The 25573-nt window shown below is 43.6% G+C and overlaps 1 protein-coding gene across 1 annotated transcript; it reads left to right on the top strand.

Annotated features, from left to right (window-relative positions):
- Nucleotides 1-1241: 1241 nt before the first annotated feature.
- Nucleotides 1242-21993, top strand: LOC116619600 (sodium channel protein 60E). The gene is made up of 25 exons (XM_032384534.2): nt 1242-1672; nt 3779-3927; nt 4378-4458; nt 4691-4819; nt 4971-5062; nt 7879-8073; nt 8772-8829; nt 9356-9500; nt 10076-10213; nt 10722-10929; nt 11426-11646; nt 12410-12598; nt 12997-13137; nt 13487-13687; nt 14328-14592; nt 15291-15517; nt 15966-16139; nt 16580-16690; nt 17076-17348; nt 17900-17953; nt 18299-18436; nt 18624-18737; nt 18851-18989; nt 19604-19735; nt 20018-21993. The coding sequence occupies exons 1-25, from the start codon at nt 1415-1417 to the stop codon at nt 21346-21348; spliced, it is 5163 nt and encodes a 1720-aa protein (XP_032240425.2). The 5' UTR covers nt 1242-1414; the 3' UTR covers nt 21349-21993.
- Nucleotides 21994-25573: the final 3580 nt, after the last annotated feature.

Genomic DNA, 25573 nt, shown 5'->3' with positions numbered 1-25573 from the left:
TACACGTCTACGTAAGGGGTTGCGCAGTCAAAGGTATCATATGGAAAAGCATTTGAAGATTCCTTGAGAAGAAATTACCAGTTTTTTTGGCCGCCAATGGAGGGGGGGATTTGATAACTTCCAATGTGTCACACTCGACTTATTCTTCCCCGGTCATTTCTTATATGTTCTCTGGATTGTTAGTTATTTTCACGAGTACAATTGTCGTGCTTGATGCATAACAGAGGACTACAATTATGTTATGTTGTGTTTCCCGCTCGGCCAATTCCTTATTAGGGCATTACATACCATATTTGGAAGTCACATTCATTATTTTCAATCGAGTAAATGATTACGATCAAATATATTTGCAAAATATCCCGTCGTGCATTGCACTTATAGATAGCCAAGGTAAAGTCATGTCTGCTTTAATTTTTTTAGATTAAATTAAACTGATTATTTTCTGAAAAAAGCACAGGGAGCCCATACCTACAATGCAATATTCTCCTCAGTTCACTGTATGCTTAACACTCAAAATGTGAAGCCTCTTGCTTTTGTATCTTAACATAACAATGCGGTTTGAGAGGAAAAAAGAATACTTTTCCTCTACAATAGCGTTTTTGTAATCTTAAAATATTAATTATAGCGCTATACAAGTATCCAAGATCTCAATGTTACTACTTCATGTCCTACATGCCTGATGTTGGTGAATAAACTTGGCAATAACTATGCTGTCGTCTTGATTTGGGGAGAAAAAACATTGCCTAAAGTAATCGCATCACGTGAAATCAAAGGCATAGCATAATTATCATCATTGATCGAACTGCTCCAGTGTGTTTATAGCAAAACCATCTGCCTCCCGTGTTATGGAATTTGAAAATCCATTCAGAAGAAACAGTGTTTGTAAGTACCAAGACTCGAAATCAAATAATAAAACTTTGTAATAACTGAAACGTTATTTAGTAGATCTTGATTTTGGTAGAGTTGTACCGCAAGTTGAATCGATCAAGTTGTAAAAGCAAAATAAACTTTGATTGGGCGAGCAATTTCTTTGACCGTGTTCAAGTAAAATGAACCTTAACTTACTTGTATCAGAGAGTAGACTAATTTTATCTTCCATTATAACCCGCCATATACTACACGAGCTCAGGCGATACAAGACTAGCGTCAAAAACACCAATCATCCAATGAGATCACCCCTCGGCTAATTATTGCCCCATCATGAAATATTCAGCAGCAAAAACGGTCTCTTCTTTATTCCTTTAGGCTGATACATCATGTTTAGAAGAGACATGGAAAACAAATTAATTGCGAGGGTTTGAGAACTTGTAATTGCTGCGTGCATGAGACGAGGATGTTCTGAGTGTGGTGGACTCCATGTTAGCGTCGCCATATGCAATGAGCAGAGGGGAATGAGGAGAATGCACAGTTAAACATGGATTCAAACTATCTAAGAAATGGCTCAGACACTCTTGGTTATGATACCGGTCGGGCAGATTACGCTTACAATCATACTTATCGGCAAACCCCACAATATCAAAATCACAGAAAGTTTGCGCCGCCACTACACAATCTTAAGGGGTTTGATGACCGGTCCAAGCCACGAGGACTGGACGCAGTTAAGCTGAATCGATGTCCCGACTACCTGATTGCCAAACCTCTGCAGGACTTCGATGCTTCCGAAAATTATGACGTAAGTTTAAACCTCTTGACCAAAAGGATTACTAAACTGAGGGTTTTGGAGGATATTATAATGCACTTGGTTTGTTCGATGACATTATTATTATTATTATTATTTAGTGTTGAGGGCATTCATTATTTAGAAATGAAGTATACACGTAAAAAATCGTGCTCTTTACGGGGCTAAGCATTAACACTGTTTGCAAGCGTTGGAGTTTTTTGGAATAAAATACCACTGCAAAAAAGAGACAGACTAAAAGAAAGGGGTATGCGAGCGCAAGCAAAAACTGCTTGTTTTGTTTAATATAAAATTTTTGCGATCCAACAATCAGACTCAACAACAATTAAAAATCGATAAATACATTCCAAATAGAGATTTAATGCCATTTGTACAAGAAATCTATTAAGGTCTTTTTATTATTGATGTTAGTATTTGCAAACGTGTATTTATGCAATATCGCTGTATTCAAGATGCCCATTTGGATAACGTAACCCCATCGGCGATTTGAAGAAAATGAGACGACCTCTGGCATAAACGTATCGTTTGCTAATATGCGGCTTGTTCTCTTGTCATTTGTAACAAAACAAGAGGAGTGCGCGGTCACCCATAGAAGTTGAATTATAGGCGTTACTATCTAGGGGTATAAGCTAAAGTATCGACTCAAAACATGGCTTGTAATTGTGGTATAACACAACTCAAGAGAAAACGAATTTGCCTCAATAAAACAATAGTTATTTCTTATCTATGGTAGATTTCCTTAAGCTTTCTTTTACGGATTTTTTATCACTGTTTTCAGACAAAATATGAATTATTATTATCAATTATTAACTTAGCATTGGTCTTACAAAACAAAATGCCCACTAAAAATTGGTCTCGTTACCTGGTTACAATAACATTTTTTTACCTACGCAAACTTACTCACTGTTTTTGTAAGTTTTTGAATTTTACCCGTTCTCTGAATTTCGTTCGTAAACAAATAGGAAAATAAGTTTTAATTTTGAAAAATAAAAAAAAAATAAAAAAACACGTAAAAACAAGTCTCTCAATTCACATGGTAAAGAAATGTTGAGCAAAATTCAATACAAAATCTTGTTGCCGAATTAGAGACTACTGATCACCTAATATACGGTGTTCTAAGACTGCTAGAAATACAAATGATGTTACACTATTATAAAGCAACTAGAAATACAAATGATATCATACTCAAATAAAACAATTAAAACAATGAAACTATGCAAGAAATGTCTACTCTATTTTTTGAGTTAATCTCATCTTACGAAGCCTAGGTTTTTCTGCACTTTTTCCCTTGGCGTATTATTATTATTATTATGTTAAATTTATCATCAAGTCCAACAATACTTCCCTCTCATTCTCGAATGGTTTAAGCGGTTTTCTCGCTGTTCAACTTGATTGCATTATATTTTTGTCAAAGTTTTCGAAATCATACTGCCCAGCCTAATCTACGTCATTCCCGCCACTCCACGCTAGACGCATTCTCTCACTTCATTAATATTAATTGCTATATTGTTGCACTACAAACGAAAGCACTTTAATAACTTGTTTGCGTTCCCGGTGACCTTGCGGTCGGCTGGACCTCTTTGTTTAAGACTCCATAACAGTAACAAAAAGGTCCTTATCTAAAATTGGATGCAATCGGCTTCATGGGTATCAAATAAATAAGCGTAAATAAAGACAAATCCAGGTATAAATCAACAGCTTTCTTTTAACCTTTTAACATTCACACGACTTTCAAAGACCAGCACCCCTTATATGGTAACTCGCTAATTTTTGAGCCTTCGAAATGCATTATTGTGAGCTTATCCGATTGAGTTTGTTTGAGTAGGTAAAATAAAACAAATTATCGGAATATTGTCCACCCTTGCAAAGTTTCCATGCTCAATCTAAAAAATCGTCTTTAACCAGACTGTCATTATATTACCGTGGGTAAAAACGAGGTTTTAAATATATGCAGTTTACCTTGAAGCTTGACAATTTTGACTTTCCGCTGATGCCAAAAAAGCAGGATAAACGATTAAAGTGAATCTAAAATTAGCACCCCCCTTCCCTTCGTTTCCCCCCACCCGGGATCGATTTATGCTAATTACCTGTGGTCACCAGACCCCCGCCACCGAGACGTTCATCATCCTAAGCAGACGCGGCAAGAGCGGTCAGGACCAGGCCCATCGCTTCACCACGACTCGCTGCCTTTACATGATGGGCCCACTCAATCCCGTCAGGCTGTTCGCAACGCGCATTCTCGTTCATCAGTATCCTTCTATCACGTTGCATTATACACGTGACATAAGTCGTCCTTACAAGCTTTGTTGCCTCCAAGTTACTTACGGATCAGGAACGGATCCGGGATTTCCCGAAGGGACAGAGCACTATCTCAAGGAGGGAAGGTTCCAACACAGGGTTCCCACATAGGGATTGGTGTATTGTATTTTTTTATCTGGTTTACTATCACGACTATTGATCCTTTTGCATTGATTCCAAGGGGAGAAGCGATATAAAACATATGGCGGGAGGTAAATGTGTATTTTTCGGTGTATATTTCAGTTTGAAGGAGGGGGGATGGTGGAGAGAAATACCCCTGGAACCGACAAGTAAATTGCGCGCCGAAACCGGATCTTTTCTATGGTGGATGCAAAGGTGACAGGTGTAAAATGGAGGAATGGGGCGTTGTTAGCTCTTTTGAATTCCTTGACAGGTCTCAGGTATTTCGAAGCCTTCGTCATCTTTATCATCCTCGTCAACTGTGTTTTTCTCGCCTTGGACCATCCCCCAGAGGAAGCAGAGTAAGTCTTGAGCTTTCATATCCGGGTGAGTGGGTACATCAAAAAGTTTTACTACGGGAAGCTCGTAAGACAAAATCGAACCTAAATAATCTATTCTATTTTTATGTGTTATCATCAGATATATGTATGTGTTATAACCAGGTATGTGTATGTGTTATCACAAGGTATGTTTATGTGTTATCATCAGGTATGTGTATGTGTTATCTCCAAGTATGTGTATGTTTTACACCAGGTATGTGTTCGCTTTCATCTACACATCCGAGATGTTCCTCAAGATCATCGCCAAGGGATTCGTCATGCACTCGTTTGCATACCTAAGAGACGCGTGGAACGCCTTGGACTTCTTTGTCGTGATTATGGGGTATGGGTTATTACTCTTTTATATATTCTTTATAGATAGGGCATTCAAGAATAGACCGATCGGCTACATGGTGTTCACGATTGGCCTCATTGGCCTTTCACACCCTTCACATATTCTACCTCTTATTTATTATGTATCTTTTTTATCATAGATATGTAACGCTGGCTCCAAATATCGCCAATTTCTCCGGCATCAGGACGATACGTGTGTTACGAGCGCTGCGCACAATATCAGCCATGAAAGGTTAGCAAGGAGTTTGCATTTATACGAAGACATAGTGTTTTTTTATGGGACGTCCTCCTTTCTCGTGTTTCTAGAACTAATTCCCCATACTCCTATGGCGGACAAGCAAAAACAAAAACGCATTTTAGTCTGATTTGTCAAGTATCGTCTTTTATTATTACTTTTTTTGTTTGGGGGGGGGGGGGGGGTAGAATTTCAAGAACCAACACAATAATTTCCGTCAGGTACTGTCATAAAATACGACATCGATCCCAAAAACCATACACATACCTTCTTCACCTATCTTCCGACAAGCTGGCCCTTGACGCCCCTCATTGCCCGTTCTTAAGGCCTGACACAGCTGGATGCCCACGCCATACACATACCTTCTTCACCTATCTTCCGACAAGCTGGCCCTTGACGCCCCTCATTGCCCGTTCTTAAGGCCTGACACAGCTGGATGCCCACACCATGCACATACCTTCTTCACCTATCTTCCGACAAGCTGGCCCTTGACGCCCCTCATTGCCCGTTCTTAAGGCCTGACACAGCTGGATGCCCACGCCATACACATACCTTCTTCACCTATCTTCCGACAAGCTGGCCCTTGACGCCCCTCATTGCCCGTTCTTAAGGCCTGACACAGCTGGATGCCCACACCATGCACATACCTTCTTCACCTATCCTCCGACAAGCTGGCCCTTGACGCCCCTCATTGCCCGTTCTTAAGGCCTGACACAGCTGGATGCCCACACCATGCACATACCTTCTTCACCTATCTTCCGACAAGCTGGCCCTTGACGCCCCTCATTGCCCGTTCTTAAGGCCTGACACAGCTGGATGCCCACACCATGCACATACCTTCTTCACCTATCTTCCGACAAGCTGGCCCTTGACGCCCCTCATTGCCCGTTCTTGAGGCCTGACACAGCTGGTTGCCCACACCATACACTGGCTGCAGTACGAACCTGTGCCGGTATGACACTGGAAATCAAACGAACGCCGACGACCTAAATCCATGCAGTACGAACCTGTGCCGGTATGACACTGGAAATCAAACGAACGCCGACGACCTAAATCCATGCAGTAAGAACCTGTGCCGGTATAACACTGGAAATCAAACGAACGCCGACGACCTAAATCCATGCAGTACGAACCTGTGCCGGTATGACACTGGAAATCAAACGAACGCCGACGACCTAAATCCATGCAGTACGAACCTGTGTCGGTATGACACTGGAAATCAAACGAACGCCGACGACCTAAATCCATGCAGTACGAACCTGTGCCGGTATGACACTGGAAATCAAACGAACGCCGACGACCTAAATCCATGCAGTACGAACCTGTGCCGGTATGACACTGGAAATCAAACGAACGCCGACGACCTAAATCCATGCAGTACGAACCTGTGCCGGTATGACACTGGAAATCAAACGAACGCCGACGACCTAAATCCATGCAGTACGAACCTGTGCCGGTATGACACTGGAAATCAAACGAACGCCGACGACCTAAATCCATGCAGTACGAACCTGTGCCGGTATGACACTGGAAATCAAACGAACGCCGACGACCTAAATCCATGCAGTACGAACCTGTGCCGGTATGACACTGGAAATCAAACGAACGCCGACGACCTAAATCCATGCAGTAAGAACCTGTGCCGGTATAACACTGGAAATCAAACGAACGCCGACGACCTAAATCCATGCAGTACGAACCTGTGCCGGTATGACACTGGAAATCAAACGAACGCCGACGACCTAAATCCATGCAGTACGAACCTGTGCCGGTATGACACTGGAAATCAAACCAACGCCGACGACCTAAATCCATGCAGTACGAACCTGTGCCGGTATGACACTGGAAATCAAACGAACGCCGACGACCTAAATCCATGCAGTACGAACCTGTGTCGGTATGACACTGGAAATCAAACGAACGCCGACGACCTAAATCCATGCAGTACGAACCTGTGCCGGTATGACACTGGAAATCAAACGAACGCCGACGACCTAAATCCATGCAGTACGAACCTGTGCCGGTATGACACTGGAAATCAAACGAACGCCGACGACCTAAATCCATGCAGTACGAACCTGTGCCGGTATGACACTGGAAATCAAACGAACGCCGACGACCTAAATCCATGCAGTACGAACCTGTGTCGGTATGACACTGGAAATCAAACGAACGCCGACGACCTAAATCCATGCAGTACGAACCTGTGCCGGTATGACACTGGAAATCAAACGAACGCCGACGACCTAAATCCATGCAGTACGAACCTGTGCCGGTATGACACTGGAAATCAAACGAACGCCGACGACCTAAATCCATGCAGTACGAACCTGTGCCGGTATGACACTGGAAATCAAACGAACGCCGACGACCTAAATCCATGCAGTACGAACCTGTGCCGGTATGACACTGGAAATCAAACGAACGCCGACGACCTAAATCCATGCAGTACGAACCTGTGCCGGTATGACACTGGAAATCAAACGAACGCCGACGACCTAAATCCATGCAGTACGAACCTGTGCCGGTATGACACTGGAAATCAAACGAACGCCGACGACCTATATCCACATGCTGGTTATTGAATCTGTTTTGGGTTGGGGTCATAGACATTTCAGGAGTGTTGGCATTGCCTTACCAGGGGCGTAGCCGGGATTTTTCCTCGGGGGGGGGGGGGCAAGGTGATTTCTTAAGGACATTCATTTCCAACTGAGTCGGGGGGCTGGGTCACGCCCCTCATGCCCCTGTCTACAGCCCAAACCTAATTACATAGGTGTAGGTGCCATATCTTAATACGGTCTAATAATTCACAGGTTTAAAGGCAATGGTTAACACGCTGCTTCGCTCCATGAAGATGCTGAGCGACGTCCTCGTCTTGTTCTTATTCTTCCTTTGCGTCATGGCGCTGATCGGGCTACAGCTCTTCGTTGGGGAGCTACGAAATAAGTGTGTATTGAACCCAACAGAGCCCTTAAATATGACACTGAGAGAATATGCCGCAATTGAAGGTATTGTTACATTTGCAGTTTACGCACATGTAATGTCACGTTTAATGTCACATAGATCTAACAATACTTCACGCTAAACTGGATTTGTCGCGTCAGCAAAGTCAAGCAGGCGAAGGCACTTTTCATTTTTTTACTAAAAAAGGGGGGTGGATATCCACCCAATCCCCCCCCTGTATCCGCCCCTGAGATTCACAACAATCAGAATCCCAGGTTGTTATCAACACTATCAGTTTAATCAAGCACTTGTAATCAAGTACAATTAGTCATCGTTGCTTCTCTATTTAGGCTCAAATAAATAATTACAATTACAATTAATATCAGGACCAATTCTAGTTACAGTAAACACCTATTTCAGAAAACATTGTCAGTGCAAACGGCAAATGGCGATTGACAAATGCCAGCTCTACGACCGAAAGGACCCATGGATCCCAAAATATTTGTTCCAAATTCAGAAAAAATCTAAATAAAACGTACGACTATGCATTGAATGTAATTGATTTATGGTTCTGACATCGATTCAGTTTATTTATAACCTTTATTTTTACAAATAGTTACTACCCATAAGCATCTTTGGGTCGTACCATTTTTGGAACAGGCGTATGTTAGGGGTGGGTAGCCCTGAATATCTATAGCAATGGGTTGGGGGCGAGGAAAGAGTACCTTTTTTTATTAATTTTGTTTTCAACGTATGTTTGTAGAGAATTGGTATGTAGGCGATGAAGATCCCGTCATATGTGGAAACTCTACATCCTCAATGTAAGTCAAGTCGCCACCACCGTAACATAATTTTTTTTATAACTGGAAATCTAAATATGACCACCATCTTAGAGTAAAAACGCCATTATTTTGCGCCTTGCCCTCTGGAACACTGAAGGCTGGTTTTCACTGGAAGCAAGCGCAAGCGTTAAGCCCTGTGCAAACTGCGCCAGCACCTGCCAGCATTACTGGCGAATTCTTGCTCGACTGACCACAAGACAAAGGAAATGTCAGTAAGTCCATTTCCCATTTTGACATTATCTTTGTCCTGTAGTCAGTCAAGCGAAAATTCGCAAACAATGCTGGCAGGTGCTGGCGCAGTTTGCACGGGGCTTAAGCACAAACGCACACAAGTAAGAATCGGTCGACACAAGCGCAAGAAAATCAAGTAGTTTGTGTTCACTTGCTCTTGCGCTTGCGTTCTAGTGAGAATCAACCTTTAGATACTGGTGTTACAGCTGGATAGAAAAAAAAGCTTAATACTATTAATCGGGGAGAGTGTAACAACTTCCATTGTATATTTTAGACCGTGCCCAGAAAACTACACATGTTTACCTGGCGCCGGGCCAAACCCTAATTACGGATACACAAACTTTGACAACATTGGTTGGGCACTTGTCATGGCCTTCCAATTGCTAACACTAGACTTCTGGGAAAACCTGTACAACAAGGTATGCCATCACCATCTAGATAACATAAGTCTTCTTGAAAAACCTGTATAACATGACATGTTATAATTATCTAGTCACCATAAGATTTCTTGGAAAACCTCGATACCATGACATGTCATAATTATCAAATCACTATACTATTACTTTTCCTTTAAAACTCGTATGTCAACGTACCATTACCATATGACTTCTTGGAAAACCTGTATAACACGACATGTCATAACTATCTAGTAATAACTATCTAATTACCATAGGACTTTTTGGAAAACCTGTATATTAATACATTTCACAATTATCTTGTTACCAAGACTTTTTGGAAAACCTGTATATTAAGGCATTTCCCAATTATCTAGTTACCACAAGATTTCTTGGAAAACCTGTATAACATGACATGGCAGGCTGTCGCCGTGTTATGTTCTGCCAATCAGTAAAAGACCAAGGCCACTTCCATTTTCTCTGATGACGGCTATCATAAAAAATTATTGTCATTAACATAATCCATCGAATATGCTATCAAGATAAGATGTTAGCTTTTATATTATTCTATTATATACTTTCATGCTGAACATGTTTAGATCATCGCGTCCGTTGGGGCCTGGTACGTGTTCTATTTCGTTGGCTCCATCTTCTTTTGCTCCTTCTATCTGCTGAACCTTGTGCTTGCAGTGGTCGCCTTATCGTACGAACAGGAGATCAGGGCGGCGGTACATGAGGTGAGATGAAAAAAGGCCATCGGGATGTACTGTAGTCTGATGAGACGCAAAGGCATACACATAAGCCAGGTCAGGGCGGCGGTACATGAAGAGAGATGACGAAAAAGCCATCGGGAGTATCTAGCCTGGAAGATATTGAATTTTGGAGGGTTTGGCGTAAGGGTTTGCGGTGATGCGGTTTTGCCTTAAATCTGGCGCGATTTTTTGTATTTTATTCCGCGGTTATGTGGTTTCTCTATACTGCGCCGGTTAACAATTATTGACTTATTTTAAGGGTTTGTGTTTTTTGGCGTTTTTCTTTGAGGTTTATGTGCGTTATTCTGTGCGTTTTTTGCCGTTTTAATCCCCCTTTTAAGCCTCCCTCATTTTGGGTTAATTGAAATGAAAATCAAAACAGTTTATCAGACAGGCAGGCAAACAGAAACGCAGACACTCCAGTCTTTTCTGAGCATACGTATATAAATTGTTCTGTTAACGATCACTGTATATCTATTCCCTTTGATTGCAGAAAGAGCGACTGTGGAAGGAAAAGCGGACTGCAGTGTCATATCCTGCAGATGAGGAAACACTTCAGAGACTTCGACCGCTTGACATCAGCCTGGAAGTACAAATACGGACCATCAAGGCTATTCGACTCGCTAAAGAGGCCATCTTGGAGGCGAAAAACAAAACACCTGAACAGAATGAATCCATCCTCAAGAGGATAGCAAGCAAAGGTGAGGCACCCGTTGAGACTGTACTCGGGAGAGCCAGAAAAAGCAGAAAAGCCAGCAAATAGAGATACGATACTATAGCATAGATAAGTGTTGTGATCATAAGAAACCTATTTATCCTGGGATGGTTCCTAGATGTCAATATTACAAACTTATCCAGCCTCTACATCCTAAACAAATCCGCTTTCAAAGACCATTTATGCGAAACATGAGTAAGGAAAGTAACTACTGCTCTACAGATTCTCGCTATCGCATCTATTCGATTTACTGTCCCTGTAACTAAATGACAAATCAATAACTTAGTGTCCATTAAATAAAAGTATCTATATTTTCTGTATCGTGCCGATGGTTGGCTGTAAATACCATGCCGTTATACACACTATAAATAAATCCTATCTTTGTCTCTAGGAACCCGGCCCAGGTCCCACAGTTCAACGTTCCCGTTTCCGTTCCCGTTCATAATATTGCTTTTCGTCTAGTAATATCTTCCGTTTTTCAGGAACGTTTAAGGACGTGCTTGATCAGAAGTTGAAGAACGTTGAGTTTCGTAAGGACATGCGCTTAAAGGCGAGGTTCCAGAGGCTGCTCCTTAAAGGCATCGATCACCCGGCATTTGAGATTGGTGTCATGTTCTTCATCCTTGCTAATACAGTGATCTTAGCGCTTTACCACCACGGCATTGACCACGAGTTTAAGAGGATCTTAGATATACTAAACTTGGTGAGAATAGGTGGCTTTGTCACACATGTGATTGGTCGGCAAAAAATGTTCATACATATTTCCACTGTTCATGGTTGACTGTACTGGTTTTACAGCAGAGGCTGCTGGGAAGGACAACCGACCGAACGATGCAATAGACAACTACTATACAGCCAGGGGCGTGTATAGAGAAAAAAACGCAGGGTCGGGTCCAAATGGGCATATAGATCCATCTAAAACTTTTTACCACCACGGCATTGACCACGAGTTTAAGAGGATCTTAGATATACTAAACTTGGTGAGAATAGGTGGCTTTGTCACACATGTGATTGGTCGGCAAAAAATGTTCTTAGCGCTTTACCACCACGGCATTGACCACGAGTTTAAGAGGATCTTAGACATACTAAACTTGGTGAGAATAGGTGGCTTTGTCACACATGTGATTGGTCGGCAAAAAATGTTCATACATATTTCCACTGTTCATGGTTGACTGTACTGGTTTTACAGCAGAGGCTGCTGGGAAGGACAACCGACCGAACGATGCAATAGACAACTACTATACAGTCAGGGGCGTGTATAGAGAAAAAAACGCAGGGTCGGGTCCAAATGGGCATATAGATCCATCTAAAACTTTTTCTATCCAAATATACACATAAAATTAACCAACTTCTGAACTAACACGGAAGGGGCCAACCGGAGTCGAATTAATCTGGCCACGGCGGGGTCCGGACCACTCGCCCCAGTAATGTTAAAACCAGAGTTCCTTCTTCTCTTTTCTCTTCAGTTCTTCACAGCGATATTCACGTTTGAGATGGGCGTCAAGTTACTCGCGCTCGGGGTTATCGACTACTTGCAGAGTCGATGGAACATTTTTGATGGCATCATCGTCATCGTCAGTCTGATTGACACTGTGTTCGAGTTGGCTAACATCCGCGAGTCGGCAGGGACAAGTATCTTCAGAACATTTAGACTGGTTAGTTGATAGCTGCCGTGTTATCTTGTTATATTGAAACACTCATCAATATTCAATCGGAGGTCCCTTTTTGAACACGTGACGAAGGCTTTATACCTAGCAATACACCGAACAAATCTAAAGCGTGGGGAGGGAACGGAAATCGTCTCATACGATAGATACGATTGGTTCTGTTTGTGTCTTTTAATCCTTATTTCTCTTATTATTCTATTTTCTTCTGCACAATATTGCATATTCTCTATACATTTGGTGCCTTTAAATTCTCGTACTTGCTTTTACGTGGCTTTTAAAAGATACAGAGCAAATGCAGTTTGGTATCCGGACTCGACCATGAGGTTGAGTGTCGTTTCATGGACGCTATTATCGCAGACTATATGACGCTGATCATCTTTTCATAGGTGCGGATTCTCAAGCTAGCTCAGTCCTGGAAGACGATGGGAAAGCTGCTCTCAACCATCGGCAACAGCGTTGGACCAATCGGAAACATCACCCTCATCCTGGTTCTCATAATTTACATATTCGCCGTCATGGGGGTCAAGGTGAACAACAAGACTTATTTAATTAATCTGGTTGTTATTGTGTTGTTGTTATTGTCGTTGCTGGTAGTGGCGGTGGCGATGATGATGGCAGTAGTGCTATTGTTGTTGTGTTATGTTTTTGTTTTTTTTTGGCTGTTTTGCTGCTGTTTAGAGGTATTCAGTAGCCCGCTTTATTAACCAAATAGATACAAAAACCTTTTTTTTCGGTTACATAAAGGGTTAGGTTTTTAAATGGCTAGATAAACGACGTTTTTTATTGGGGGTATAAGTAACAACAAGCGCCTCCCTCGGAATAAGCCCTTAGCCTGGAGAATGAAGAATTACTAAGCAATCACATTATTTTCTTCAGGTATTTGGTAACGCGTACACGGAAGAGGTGTTCCCCGATGGTATCCCTCGCTGGAACTTCAATGATTTCTGGCACTCCTTCATGATGGTGTTCCGAATCTTGTGCGGGGAGTGGATCGAGCCTCTGTGGGACTGCATGAAAGCGACCAATCCTGGTGCCATACTGTTTTTTATCCCGGCGTTCGTCATTGGTAATTTTATCGTAAGTGAAATGAGAATCATATTTGATGTTTTCTACCTCTGCACCACATTACCGCACCGTTGCATATCCGGTTTCTTAGGCGTAGGGCGAGCGCCGTTCTGTTCATGTGTCTAATGCAACGGCATGCAAATAAAACCAAGGCGATTCATTCATCTTCATAAGAACAGCGTCTACCCCAGGTCTTATACCGCATTCAAACCAGCACTTAAACAAGTTTAAAGGTGGTTTAATTAAACTGGTTTAAATCCTCAATCTCCCAAGAGTGGACAGAACCAGGAACAAAACTGAATAGACTGTGCAGTACATGTTACTAAGTGATCATTTAGCTAGTGAGAATTCAACACAATGAGAAACTTGGCAAGTTGTTTAACTAAACATGGTTTTGGCGTAAATGCAGTATTAGTTTCACAAAGAGAACCGCCCGAAGGAAGGCAGGACACTTCGCAGTAGAAAGAAAAATGAAAGTCACCCGGCGATAGGAAAGGAAAAGGGATAATTAATAATCCGCGGGCGGAGAGAAAGTTATGTAGGCCAATTATTCTCCCCGTGGCACAACCTATCCTTTTTATACGTAGCTTTCTGACAAGAAACATCTAAAAACATCTAAAATTCCAATACATGTTGTCATCTCGTTTTCTAGGTCTTGAACCTCTTCTTAGCGCTGCTGTTGAACGCTTTCGACAGCGACGACGACGACGACGACGATGACAACAACGACAAGGAGCCGGTGATAACGCGGTTAAAGAGAAAGATGACGACAACCAGACGATGGTTCGTCCCTCTCCATCATCCGCAACCGACATCGGCTAACGGCTCGGCGATCAACGAACTAGATGATGATGAGCTGACAGTTAAACCTAACGCCACACAGATGATGCCACGACGGATGTCCACTACGTCACTTGGTAAAAATAGTTAGCAATATTTACTACATATCGCTTATAAAATTATTATAATAAATATATTGAAAGTATTATCAAACATGTGCCCTAGTTGCTTGGTATGCATGATAATTATTGTCAATAATTAATCAATTATTCATGATTCGTATCATTGTTTAAACCACGTCCACGTCAATTGATAGTCGTTTAAAAATCCTCTTGTCAGACACACCTTTGTTATTGTTTCATTTAATATTGATATTGAAAGGCACACACTCAAAAGTACCATTTAAATTCCAAGTTTAAAGCTTAACCTAATTTAATCGCATTAGCTTCCCCTAAAAATGGCGGCTGCTTATGGATGGAATGGATTTTAACGTTGTTCTAGATGGCCTAAATTCTCGGCCCTGTTTTTTTCTCAGTAAACTCAACCCCCAATTTCTACCAGGGTAAGCTAAACCTTCCTGGTCCTTTATTATTGTTACCAGGGTAAGCCAAACCTTCCCGGTCCTTTATTATTTTTTTCAAGTAGCACTGTCACTAAGTGTGACTCTTGCATTGGCTTTACCCCGGTGTAATGACCAAAGGACACCTTTGTATTCAGCTCTGTTTTTATCAGGATTCGTTCTACCAAACAAAAGAAGCTTTTGAGACGCAATTCATAGGTTCTTACACCGCGGACGAACCCTTGCACGTTTCTATCTTTCACTTGCACGTCACAGGTAGTACTGCCACCGGGAGTGGTGTAACGCCGTCCGCCAAGAAGCGTCCCCAGGGCGAGATCCTCATCACTGAGTGCTTGCCCGAGTGCCTCGTGTCGCCGTGGGACTGTCTGCCGTGCACGGCGCACTGGTGGCTCAGGTTTCGGGCCAAGGTCCGGTTCATCGTTGAGCACAAATTCTTTGAGTGGTTTATTCTCCTGCTGGTCTTCATCAGCAGTTTTGTGTTGGTAAGCTGAATGTTTTACAAAGCCGATTATTCCTATTTGTTGTATTCTTAGCCTTCCTTATTTTGAGAATACCTCAAAAAATTGAGCCCATGGGCTGTTATTAGAAGTGGTTTTGTAATGGTACAGTGGTTCCTATTTTAAAAACCCTCGGGACCAAAGCAATTGGCAGCTAAATAGAGGTTGGTAGCTAAATGTAGCTGTAAAAGCTTATAGAGTTTCACTGTGTCCCGCAACCCGCAACCCGCATCCCGTCCCGCACCGCGTTGCAAGCACCAGTAACATTCAAGCTTCTTTTCTATTGACCCTTACCATTTGTCACTATGGTATGGTGTCAAAAAGGGTGAAGATGAAGTAGGAACGGGTCCCTATTATTACTTCCTTTCTCTATTTCCCTTCCAATACGTTTAAATTTATTATCATGATTGATGTTTCATGACTGGTTTTGCAGGTATTCGAGGACGTGCACTTGAAAGAAAACCCGCGGTTGGCGTACGCGCTGGACATGCTCAATTATTTCTTTGCGGGGATTTTCGCCCTCGAGTTCGTGCTGAAGATTATTGGATTAGGTGTCATTGAATTCTTTTCTTCATTCTGGAATTTTCTTGATGCCTTCATTGTTGCGGTGAGGATTCTTATGTTTTAACTTCCTAGGAAACACAGTTTTTTTTAATTCCGTTTTGCAAATCCTGGATTGTCGGTGATATTGTATTTATAGTGCTTTGTGCGTGTAGCTTGCGTGCAGTCTGCGCGTTTTGTGCGTGTAGCTTGCGTGCAGTCTGCGCGTTTTGTCGTGTAGCTTGCGTGCAGTCTGCGCGTTTTGTGCGTGTAGCTTGCGTGCAGTTTGCGCGTTTTGTGCGTGTAGCCTGCGTGCATGCTCTTCGTTTTTTGGGTTTAGTTTGCGTGTATCCTCTGCGTTTTGTATGTTTACTTTGCGTGCATTCTCTGCGTTTTTGCGTGCAGTTTGCGTAAAATTATCGCGTTTTTGTGCGTGTGCATAGTTCGCGTGCCGTTCTTTTGCGTGTAGTTTGTGTGTTTTTGACAATACTGGTTTGCCGTTGTCAGGTTTCCTTGGCCTGTGTCGTCCAGGACAAAGGTCTTGCCGTATTCCGGTCGCTGCGTACAGTACGCGCTCTGCGTCCTCTTCGAGCGGTCTCGAGACTCGAGGGAATGAAGGTAGTGGATGCAATCATAGCAACGACGGCTACAAGACAAGACCGAAAGACGTTATGCGACGATGGTAGTAGCGAAGGTGGTAGTGTTTGTGAAAATAATAAGTAATGATGACGGCGATGATGATGATAATGGCGACGACGATGAAGATGACGATGACGATGATGATATTGTTGATGATGTTGATGATGATGATGACGTCGAAGACACGCCGAAGGTATAATGGTGATACCAATGGCGGTAATGCTGGACGTGTCTTAATAATGATAATGATGGTACGATACAGACGACGAAAGGATAATTATTATTTTGTTGGCATGGTAACAAGGTATTGAGATAATGGCGTTTATTTGTCACTGTCTCTAAGCACATGTGCATCTTCCCCCAGGTGGTGGTAAATGCTCTGTTCGCCGCCATCCCAGGCATCGCCAACGTGCTTCTCGTCTCTCTCTTGTTCTGGCTCATCTTCTCAATCCTTGGCGTGCAGCTGTTTGCTGGAATGTTCTTCAAGTGTCTTGATATCCATGGCAACAGATTACCAATTGATGAGATTAACAACAAGTCCATGTGTCTTGCACGTGCTAACGACAGTTATTACTGGACGAACTCCAAAGTTAACTTCGACAATGTCATATACGGGTTCTTGGCATTGTTTCAAGTTGTAAGTTATACTTGTGTACCTAGACTCCTGGTTTGTTTGAGGACATTTATAATTGTAATGATTTTCCTTCGCCTTGTAAACACAAACATAACAAACAAACCAAATAGGATGCTCCCTGTGAGTCAACACTGAAGTGCTCATATTGGCAAACGGTCCCCTTTCTGCGGCTTTTATTAGTAGAGGAAGAGGGAGGAGTAAGAAGACTAGAATGCATAGCTGTAGAAGTCCTCGAATTATTAGGGGGCAGGATACAGAAACATCTTGAAAACATTGTGGGGGGCACAGCCACGCCTCTACTCATTTCCTTATATTTTTTTTCAATATTGGGGGAGGGGGGGCACGTACCCCCTTTGCCCCACCCCCTGCTACGGCCCTGGAAATGCCCTGAAAAACTAGATCAATTTGATTTCATTCAGTATTAGAAGATATGGCTGTGAGATCAGGCTGTTAAACATTTAATGTGAGTTTGAGCTTATTTTGGTCTAAAAAAAACAACAAGGTAAACGTCGATGGAATTGTGTGTAACGTTGAAGAAATCACTTCATCCACAGGCCACATTTGAGGGTTGGATGGAGGTGATGGGGGACGCGGTGGACGCGAGAGGAGTAAGTATGTCATTGTGATCTTGAATATAAACACCATCATCACCATCATCGTCATCATCGTCATTGCCACCCACACCATTATCATCATCAAGAACAACACCATCATCAACACCCACCATCACGTCATCGCCAGCAACAAAATAACCACGTTCAACACCACGTTCAACACCACTGTCATCATCATCATCATCATCATCATCATCATCATCATCATCATCATCATCATCATCATCATCATTACCACCGTCATCGTTACCACCAAGATAAGAACCGTGCTGTAGCGCATTGTTATCGCGCAGTGGATAACAAAATAATATGTACTCACTATCAAAGTGTTTTCTTCAGCTTGACCTACAACCAAGTGACGAGAGTAACTTTAGTGGGTACATCTTTTTCGTCATCTTCATCCTCATTGGAGCCTTCTTCGTGCTCAACCTTTTCGTCGGTGTCATCATCGATAACTTCAACACTCTCAAACGCAAGGTCGGTACAGTTGTCATTCAAGTCACTTTGAGTCCCAGCAGAATTTTAGAATAATATCATTGTCGGGCCTTCAGTCTTGCTTCCTCTGAGCTATTGCACCAGTCCAAAGCAACTGCACAAATTTCTGTTCTTAGTTCAGTGTAATGCTATATCATTTGTTTATCTTATGTTATTTTACTGCTTTCAGTACGACGAGTTGAGCGGCATGGGAATGCTACTGACCGAGCGACAGAGAAAATGGGTTGACATGTTGAAGGAGGCCGCTAAAACGCGGGCACCGTCACAGGCAATAAGACCCAATGTAAGTCACATTCACACAGTCATTAATATATATAAGTCACATCCATACTGGCTCTAAGACCCAATAAAACCCTATATATTTGTTAGCTAACTATGTGTCTCTTTGGCTTACAGGACAGGATACGCGGGTGCATATTTGACCTAGTGACCGGCACAACGTTTGAGATCTTATTGCTGGGCGTAATTATGGCCAATATGGGCGTGATGATGGTACAGCACTACGATCAGTCGGAGGACGTCACGATTGTCTTGAATATCCTTTATGATGCATTTAGATGGACTGATTAATACGTGATACATAACATAACATAACATCACATAACATAACATAACATAACATAACATAACATAACATAACATAACATAACATAACATGACATGACATGACATGACATGACATGACATGACATGACATGACATGACATAACATGACATGACATGACATGACATAACATAACATAACATAACATGACACACAACATACGACACACAAAGTACGGCATACGACACGCGACGTTCAGTACATGGCACATAACATACGACACGCGACATATAAAACACACGACACACAACATACGACACACGACACACAACTTACGACACACAAAATACGACACACAACATATGACACGCGTAATACGACACTTAACATACGACAAAAGCATACGACACGCGACATACGACCCATAACATACGACACGCGACGTTCAGTACACGGCACATAACATACGATACGCGACATACAGCACATGGCACTCTAATCAGCTTCAAGGCTGTATTGGGTCATATGTTTAATACGCTAGGGAATAATTAGCATAGTTAGAATAATATGTTGAGGAATAACAATTTTTCCTTGACGGCTATTACCCAATCTCAACCGCGTGTTCACCGCTGTCTTCTTACTCGAGACCATCGCTAAGCTAGTCGCGCTAAGGCTTTACTACTTCCGTAAGGCGTGGAACGTGTTCGATTTTTTAATCGTCTTACTCTCCCTCGTAGGTAAGTTATGTTAGGCTTTGATCAAGTAAGCTCTCTCCTCGATTAAACCATGTATATAAGGGATAAGACCGCACCTTTTCTTACATTTCATTCGAACCATCCATTGGCACGGCTAGAAGCCCAATTAATAAAATAACGCATTTATTCCATTTTTTAACCTAGTTTTCTTCTTTTTCCCAGGATGAGCAGCTTAATTAAGTCCATGCTTTTTTTTTCTAAAGTTTTCTTCTAAATCTCCAGATAAACTGCTTTATATTATACTCTCTGTTTTGTCTTCCTCAGGTCTTTTCATGGACGAGCTAAACACCGGTTATGGGAATCCAAGTCTCCTTCGCGTAATGAGGATATTCCGAGTCGCTCGCTTACTCCGTCTGCTGGAATTCGCCAAGGGAATCCGCCAGCTCCTCGTGGCTTTAATCATCTCGCTGCCTGCCCTACTGAATATAGGAACTCTACTCTTTTTAGTCATCTTCATCTATGCCATCATCGGCATGTCGACGTTTGGCCATGTCAAAAAGCATGGCAATATAGACGATAGCGTAAATTTCCAGACATTCGGCAACTCCATGATGGTGCTGTTTCGTCTGTCGACAGGCGCTGGCTGGAATGACATTCTAGACTCGCTAATGGTCCAGCCACCGGAATGCGACCCCTATTTCGGCGGGGAAGACTTGCCCAATGGTGATTGCGGATACCCACTTGGAGCACCTCTGTATTTAGTTTCTTATATCATAATCGTTTTTCTTATAATTGTTAATATGTACATTGCCGTTATCTTGGAAAACGTGAATCGAGCACAGGAGTCGGGGAATTTCATCTTCAAAAAAGAAGACTTTGACGCGTACTTCAAGAAGTGGAATGAATATGCCGTCGGCGGCAAACAGTACATTCCAATTCACAAACTTTCCGCATTTGTAGCAGATCTGAATGATAAGTTCAGGATACCGCAGCCGAATCATCAAATACTTGTTACCATGGATATACCAGTCAGGATCGGCTCCCGAATCCACTGTTTCGACTTGCTTCGTGCATTAGTGAAGCGACTTCTCGAGATGCAAGGCGAATCACCTGAAGCCTTCGACCAAATTGCTATAAAACTCGAAGCGCAATTCAAAAAGTCTTTTACTAAGAAGGTATCGTCTCCCCGTAATGGGGGTTCGCTTACTAACGGGTCATACGGACCGCAGGACAGCGCCACGAGCGTGTTACAGCGCGCCGCAAAGATCCTCACTGCGCGCAAGCCCTCACATCACATGGAGGCCGCCATGTTTAACAAGATGGTACAAAGGCGAGAAGCGCTTGGATTGGAGCGCGGAGACTCGACGGAGGACAATGAATCAGTGTTTGAGGAAAACAACTACGACGACAACTACGATGATAACTACGACGAGAATTACGATGAGAATTACGATGAGAATTATGATGAGAATAATGAGTATTATTCCGAGGATTCCCAGGAAGACAGAGAACCCTTACCGTATAACGCTAATCCTAAGGACAGAAAGAATAGCCAGACTAATGGACGGCTAGGGAGCATGGGGAGCCAGATGCTATCGAGTCTAGGACTTGGACGATTCGATACTTCACAGTGGTGGATAGGGGGGTCCAGATAACCAAAGGATGACCACAGAGTGACGATAGGATGACCACAGAATAAACACAACATAACCAAAGGACGCGCGAATCTATCTGTTGAAGGGCTGTGCACCAGCTACACACAAGGCGTGCGCAGTAGAGGCTTTCAAAGTAAACCAAGAAAAACCTCGTGGTCTTCAATATGCGCTTCAGTACTTACAACGTCAGAGACGACGGCAGCGCACATGTTAGATTCATCCCTCTGGTCAGCGGATGACCTGTGTGCTGACCATGTAGTAGATAAGCTATCTTGCGGCTAACTTGTGGCAGATTGTTTAGCTAATCATGGCCTCAAAGTGTAGGCAATCATTAATTTAAATCTTTATTTTAAGAACACGACAAAAGGGGTCTGGGTCGATAATGTAGACCGAAGAAATCGTTCCATTCCTTCGCGACGAAGTTATGCTATCATCTGAGTAAGTTATTGAATCTTGTCAAGAAAGACGGACTAAGAATGGCTGATACAAAAAGAGTTATGTCTCATTCAACGTCATCATAGGGAGCCCTCATGATGACTATGAGTTTAGTTAGCGACGTCAATGAGCCAAATGTCTGTTTCAACCTTTGAAGTGTAATTTAATTACATTTTTACATTTTAGTGCAATAAACCTTTTTCTCCTCAACACTAAACTAGCAATTACCCACGCGAACGTGCAAGTAGTATTGACAGAATCATTAAAATTGATGCGCGCGGGTCTGTACGGGTTACGAGTCATTGTAATGAGTCCACACGGGTCTGTGCGGGTTACGAGTCATTGTAATGAGTCCACACGGGTCTGTGCGGGTTACGAGTCATTATAATGAATGCGCGCGGGTCTGCGCGGGTTACGAGTCATTGTAATGAGTCCACACGGGTCTGTGCGGGGTTACGAGTCATTATAATGAATGCGCGCGGGTCTGAACGGGTTACGAGTCATTGTAATGAGTCCACACGGGTCTGTGCGGGTTACGAGACACTATAATGAATGCACGCAGGTCTTCGCGGGTTATGATTCATTATAACGAGTGCGCGCAAGTCAGCGCGGGTTACGAGTCATTATAATGAGTACGCGCGGGTCTGCGCGGGTTACGATTCATTATAATGAGTGCGCGCGAGTCTTCGCGGGTTACGAGTCATTATAATGAGTGCGCGCGAGTCTGTACGGGGTACGAGTCAACATAGCAAGTGTGCGCGAGTCTGTACGGGCTACGAGTCAACATAGTAAGTGCGCAAAGGTCTGTACGGGCTACGGGTCATTATAATGAGTGCGCGCGAGTCTGTACGGGCTACGAGTCAACATAGTAAGTGCGCGCGAGTCTGTACGGGCTAAGAGTCATTATAATGAGTGCGCAAGGGTCTGTACGGGCTACGGGTCATTATAATGAGTGCGCGCGAGTCTGTACGGGCTACGAGTCAACATAGTAAGTGCGCGCGAGTCTGTACGGGCTAAGAGTCATTATAATGAGTGCGCAAGGGTCTGTACGGGCTACGAGTCAACATAGTAAGTGCGCGCGAGTCTGTACGGGCTACGAGTCATTATATTGAGTGCCTGAGGGTCTGTACGGGCTACGAGTCAACATAGTAAGTGCGCGTATGTCTGTACGGGCTTCGAGTCATTATAATGAGTGTGCAAGGGTCTGTACAGGTAACGAGTCAACATAGTAAGTGCGCGCGAGTCTGTACGGGCTACGAGTCATTATATTGAGTGCCTGAGGGTCTGTACGGGTTACGAGTCAACATAGTAAGTGCGCGCGAGTCTGTACGGGCTACGGGTCATTATAATGAGTGCCTGAGGGTCTGTACGGGCTACGAGTCAACATAGTAAGTGCGCGTATGTCTGTACGGGTTTCGAGTCATTATAATGAGTGTGCAAGGGTCTGTACGGGTAACGAGTCAACATAGTAAGTGCGCGCGAGTCTGTACGGGCTATGAGTCAACATAGTAAGTGCGCGTATGTCTGTACGGGCTACGAGTCAACATAGTAAGTGCGCGTATGTCTGTACGGGCTACGAGTCATTATAATGAGTGCGCAAGGGTCTGTACGGGTTACGAGTCAACATAGTAAGTGCGCAAGGGTCTGTACGGGCTACGAGTCAACATAGTAAGTGCGCGTATGTCTGTACGGGCTACGAGTCATTATAATGAGTGCGCAAGGGTCTGTACGGGTTACGAGTCAACATAGTAAGTGCGCGTAGGTCTGTACGGGCTACGAGTCATTATAATGAGTGCGCAAGGGTCTGTACGTGTAACGAGTCAACATAGTAAGTGCGCAAAGGTCTGTACGGGCTACGAGTCAACATAGTAAGTGCGCATAGGTCTGTACGGGCTACAAGTCATTATAATGAGTGCCTGATGATCTGTACGTGTAACGAGTCAACATAGTAAGTGCGCAAGGGTCTGTGCGGATTACGAGACACTATAATGAATGCGCGCGGGTCTTCGCGGGTTATGATTCATTATAACGAGTGCGCGCGAGTCTGCGCGGGATACCAGTCAACATAGCAAGTGTGCGCGAGTCTGTACGGGCTACGAGTTAACATAGTAAGTGCGCGCGAGTCTGTACGGGCTACGAGTCATTATAATGAGTGCGCAAGGGTCTGTACGGGCTACGAGTCAACATAGTAAGTGCGCGCGAGTCTGTACGGGCAAAGAGTCATTATAATGAGTGCCTGAGGGTCTGTACGGGATACAAGTCAACATAGTAAGTGCGCGTATGTCTGTACGGGCTTCGAGTCATTATAATGAGTGTGCAAGGGTCTGTACGGGTAACGAGTCAACATAGTAAGTGCGCGCGAGTCTGTACGGGTTACGAGTCAACATAGTAAGTGCGCGCGAGTCTGTACGGGCTACGAGTCAACATAGTAAGTGCGCGTATGTCTGCACGGGCTACGAGTCAACATAGTAAGTGCGCGTATGTCTGTACGGGCTACGAGTCATTATAATGAGTGCGCAAGGGTCTGTACGGGTTACGAGTCAACATAGTAAGTGCGCGTAGGTCTGAACGGACTACGAGTCAACATAGTAAGTGCGCGTAGGTCTGTACGGGCTACGAGTCATTATAATGAGTGCCTGATGATCTGTACGTGTAACGAGGCAACATAGTAAGTGCGCAAGGGTCTGTACGGGCTACGAGTCAACATAGTAAGTGCGCGTATGTCTGTACGGGCTACGAGTCATTATAATGAGTGCGCAAGGTTCTGTACGGGCTACGAGTCAACATAGTAAGTGCGCGCGAGTCTGTACGGGCTACGAGTCAACAAAGTAAGTGCGCGTAGTTCTGTACGGGCTACGAGTCAACATAGTAAGTGCGCGTAGGTCTGTACGGATTACGAGTCGACATATTAAGTGCGCGCGAGTCTGTACGGGCTACGAATCAACATAGCAAGTGCGCGTATGTCTGTACGGGCTTCGAGTCATTATAATGAGTGTGCAAGGGTCTGTACGGGTAACGAGTCAACATAGTAAGTGCGCAAAGGTCTGTACGGGCTACGAGTCAACATAGTTAGTGCGCGTATGTCTGTACGGGCTACGAGTCATTTTAATGAGTTCACAAGGGTCTGTACGGGCTACGAGTCAACATAGTAAGTGCGCGTATGTCTGTACGGGTTACGAGTCAACATAGTAAGTGCGTGTAGGTCTGTACGGGCTACGAGTCATTATAATGAGTGCTTGAGGGTCTGTACGTGTAACGAGTCAACATAGTAAGTGCGCAAAGGTCTGTACGGGCTCCCAGTCAACATAGTAAGTGCGCAAAGGTCTGTACGGGCTACGAGTCAACATAGTAAGTGCGCAAAGGTCTGTACGGGCTACGAGTCATTTTAATGAGTGCGCAAGGGTCTGTACGGGCTACGAGTCAACATAGTAAGTGCGCGTATGTCTGTACGGGTTACGAGTCAACATAGTAAGTGCGCGCGAGTCTGTACGGGCTACGAGTCAACATAGTAAGTGCGCGTAGGTCTGTACGGGCTACGAGTCAACATAGTAAGTGCGCGTAGGTCTGTACGGATTACGAGTCGACATAGTAAGTGCGCGCGAGTCTGTACGGGCTACGAATCAACATAGCAAGTGCGCGTATGTCTGTACGGGCTTCGAGTCATTATAATGAGTGTGCAAGGGTCTGTACGGGTAACGAGTCAACATAGTAAGTGCGCAAAGGTCTGTACGGGCTACGAGTCAACATAGTAAGTGCGCGTATGTCTGTACGGGTTACGAGTGAACATAGT

The sequence above is a fragment of the Nematostella vectensis genome, chromosome 7 (assembly GCF_932526225.1).
Source record: "Nematostella vectensis chromosome 7, jaNemVect1.1, whole genome shotgun sequence".
Classification (NCBI taxonomy): domain Eukaryota; kingdom Metazoa; phylum Cnidaria; class Anthozoa; order Actiniaria; family Edwardsiidae; genus Nematostella; species Nematostella vectensis.
Note: the sequence above shows the minus strand (reverse complement) of the source record. Positions and strands in the feature narration are given on the sequence as shown.

Excerpts from the sequence above, each read along its gene's own strand:
- LOC116619600 (XM_032384534.2), top strand. The coding sequence starts at position 1,415 with ATGGATTCAAACTATCTAAGAAATGGCTCAGACACTCTTGGTTATGAT. Across the intron at positions 5,063-7,878 it reads CACAATATCAGCCATGAAAG|GTTTAAAGGCAATGGTTAAC; the intron begins GTTAGCAAGGAG and ends AATAATTCACAG. Across the intron at positions 8,074-8,771 it reads AGAATATGCCGCAATTGAAG|AGAATTGGTATGTAGGCGAT; the intron begins GTATTGTTACAT and ends GTATGTTTGTAG.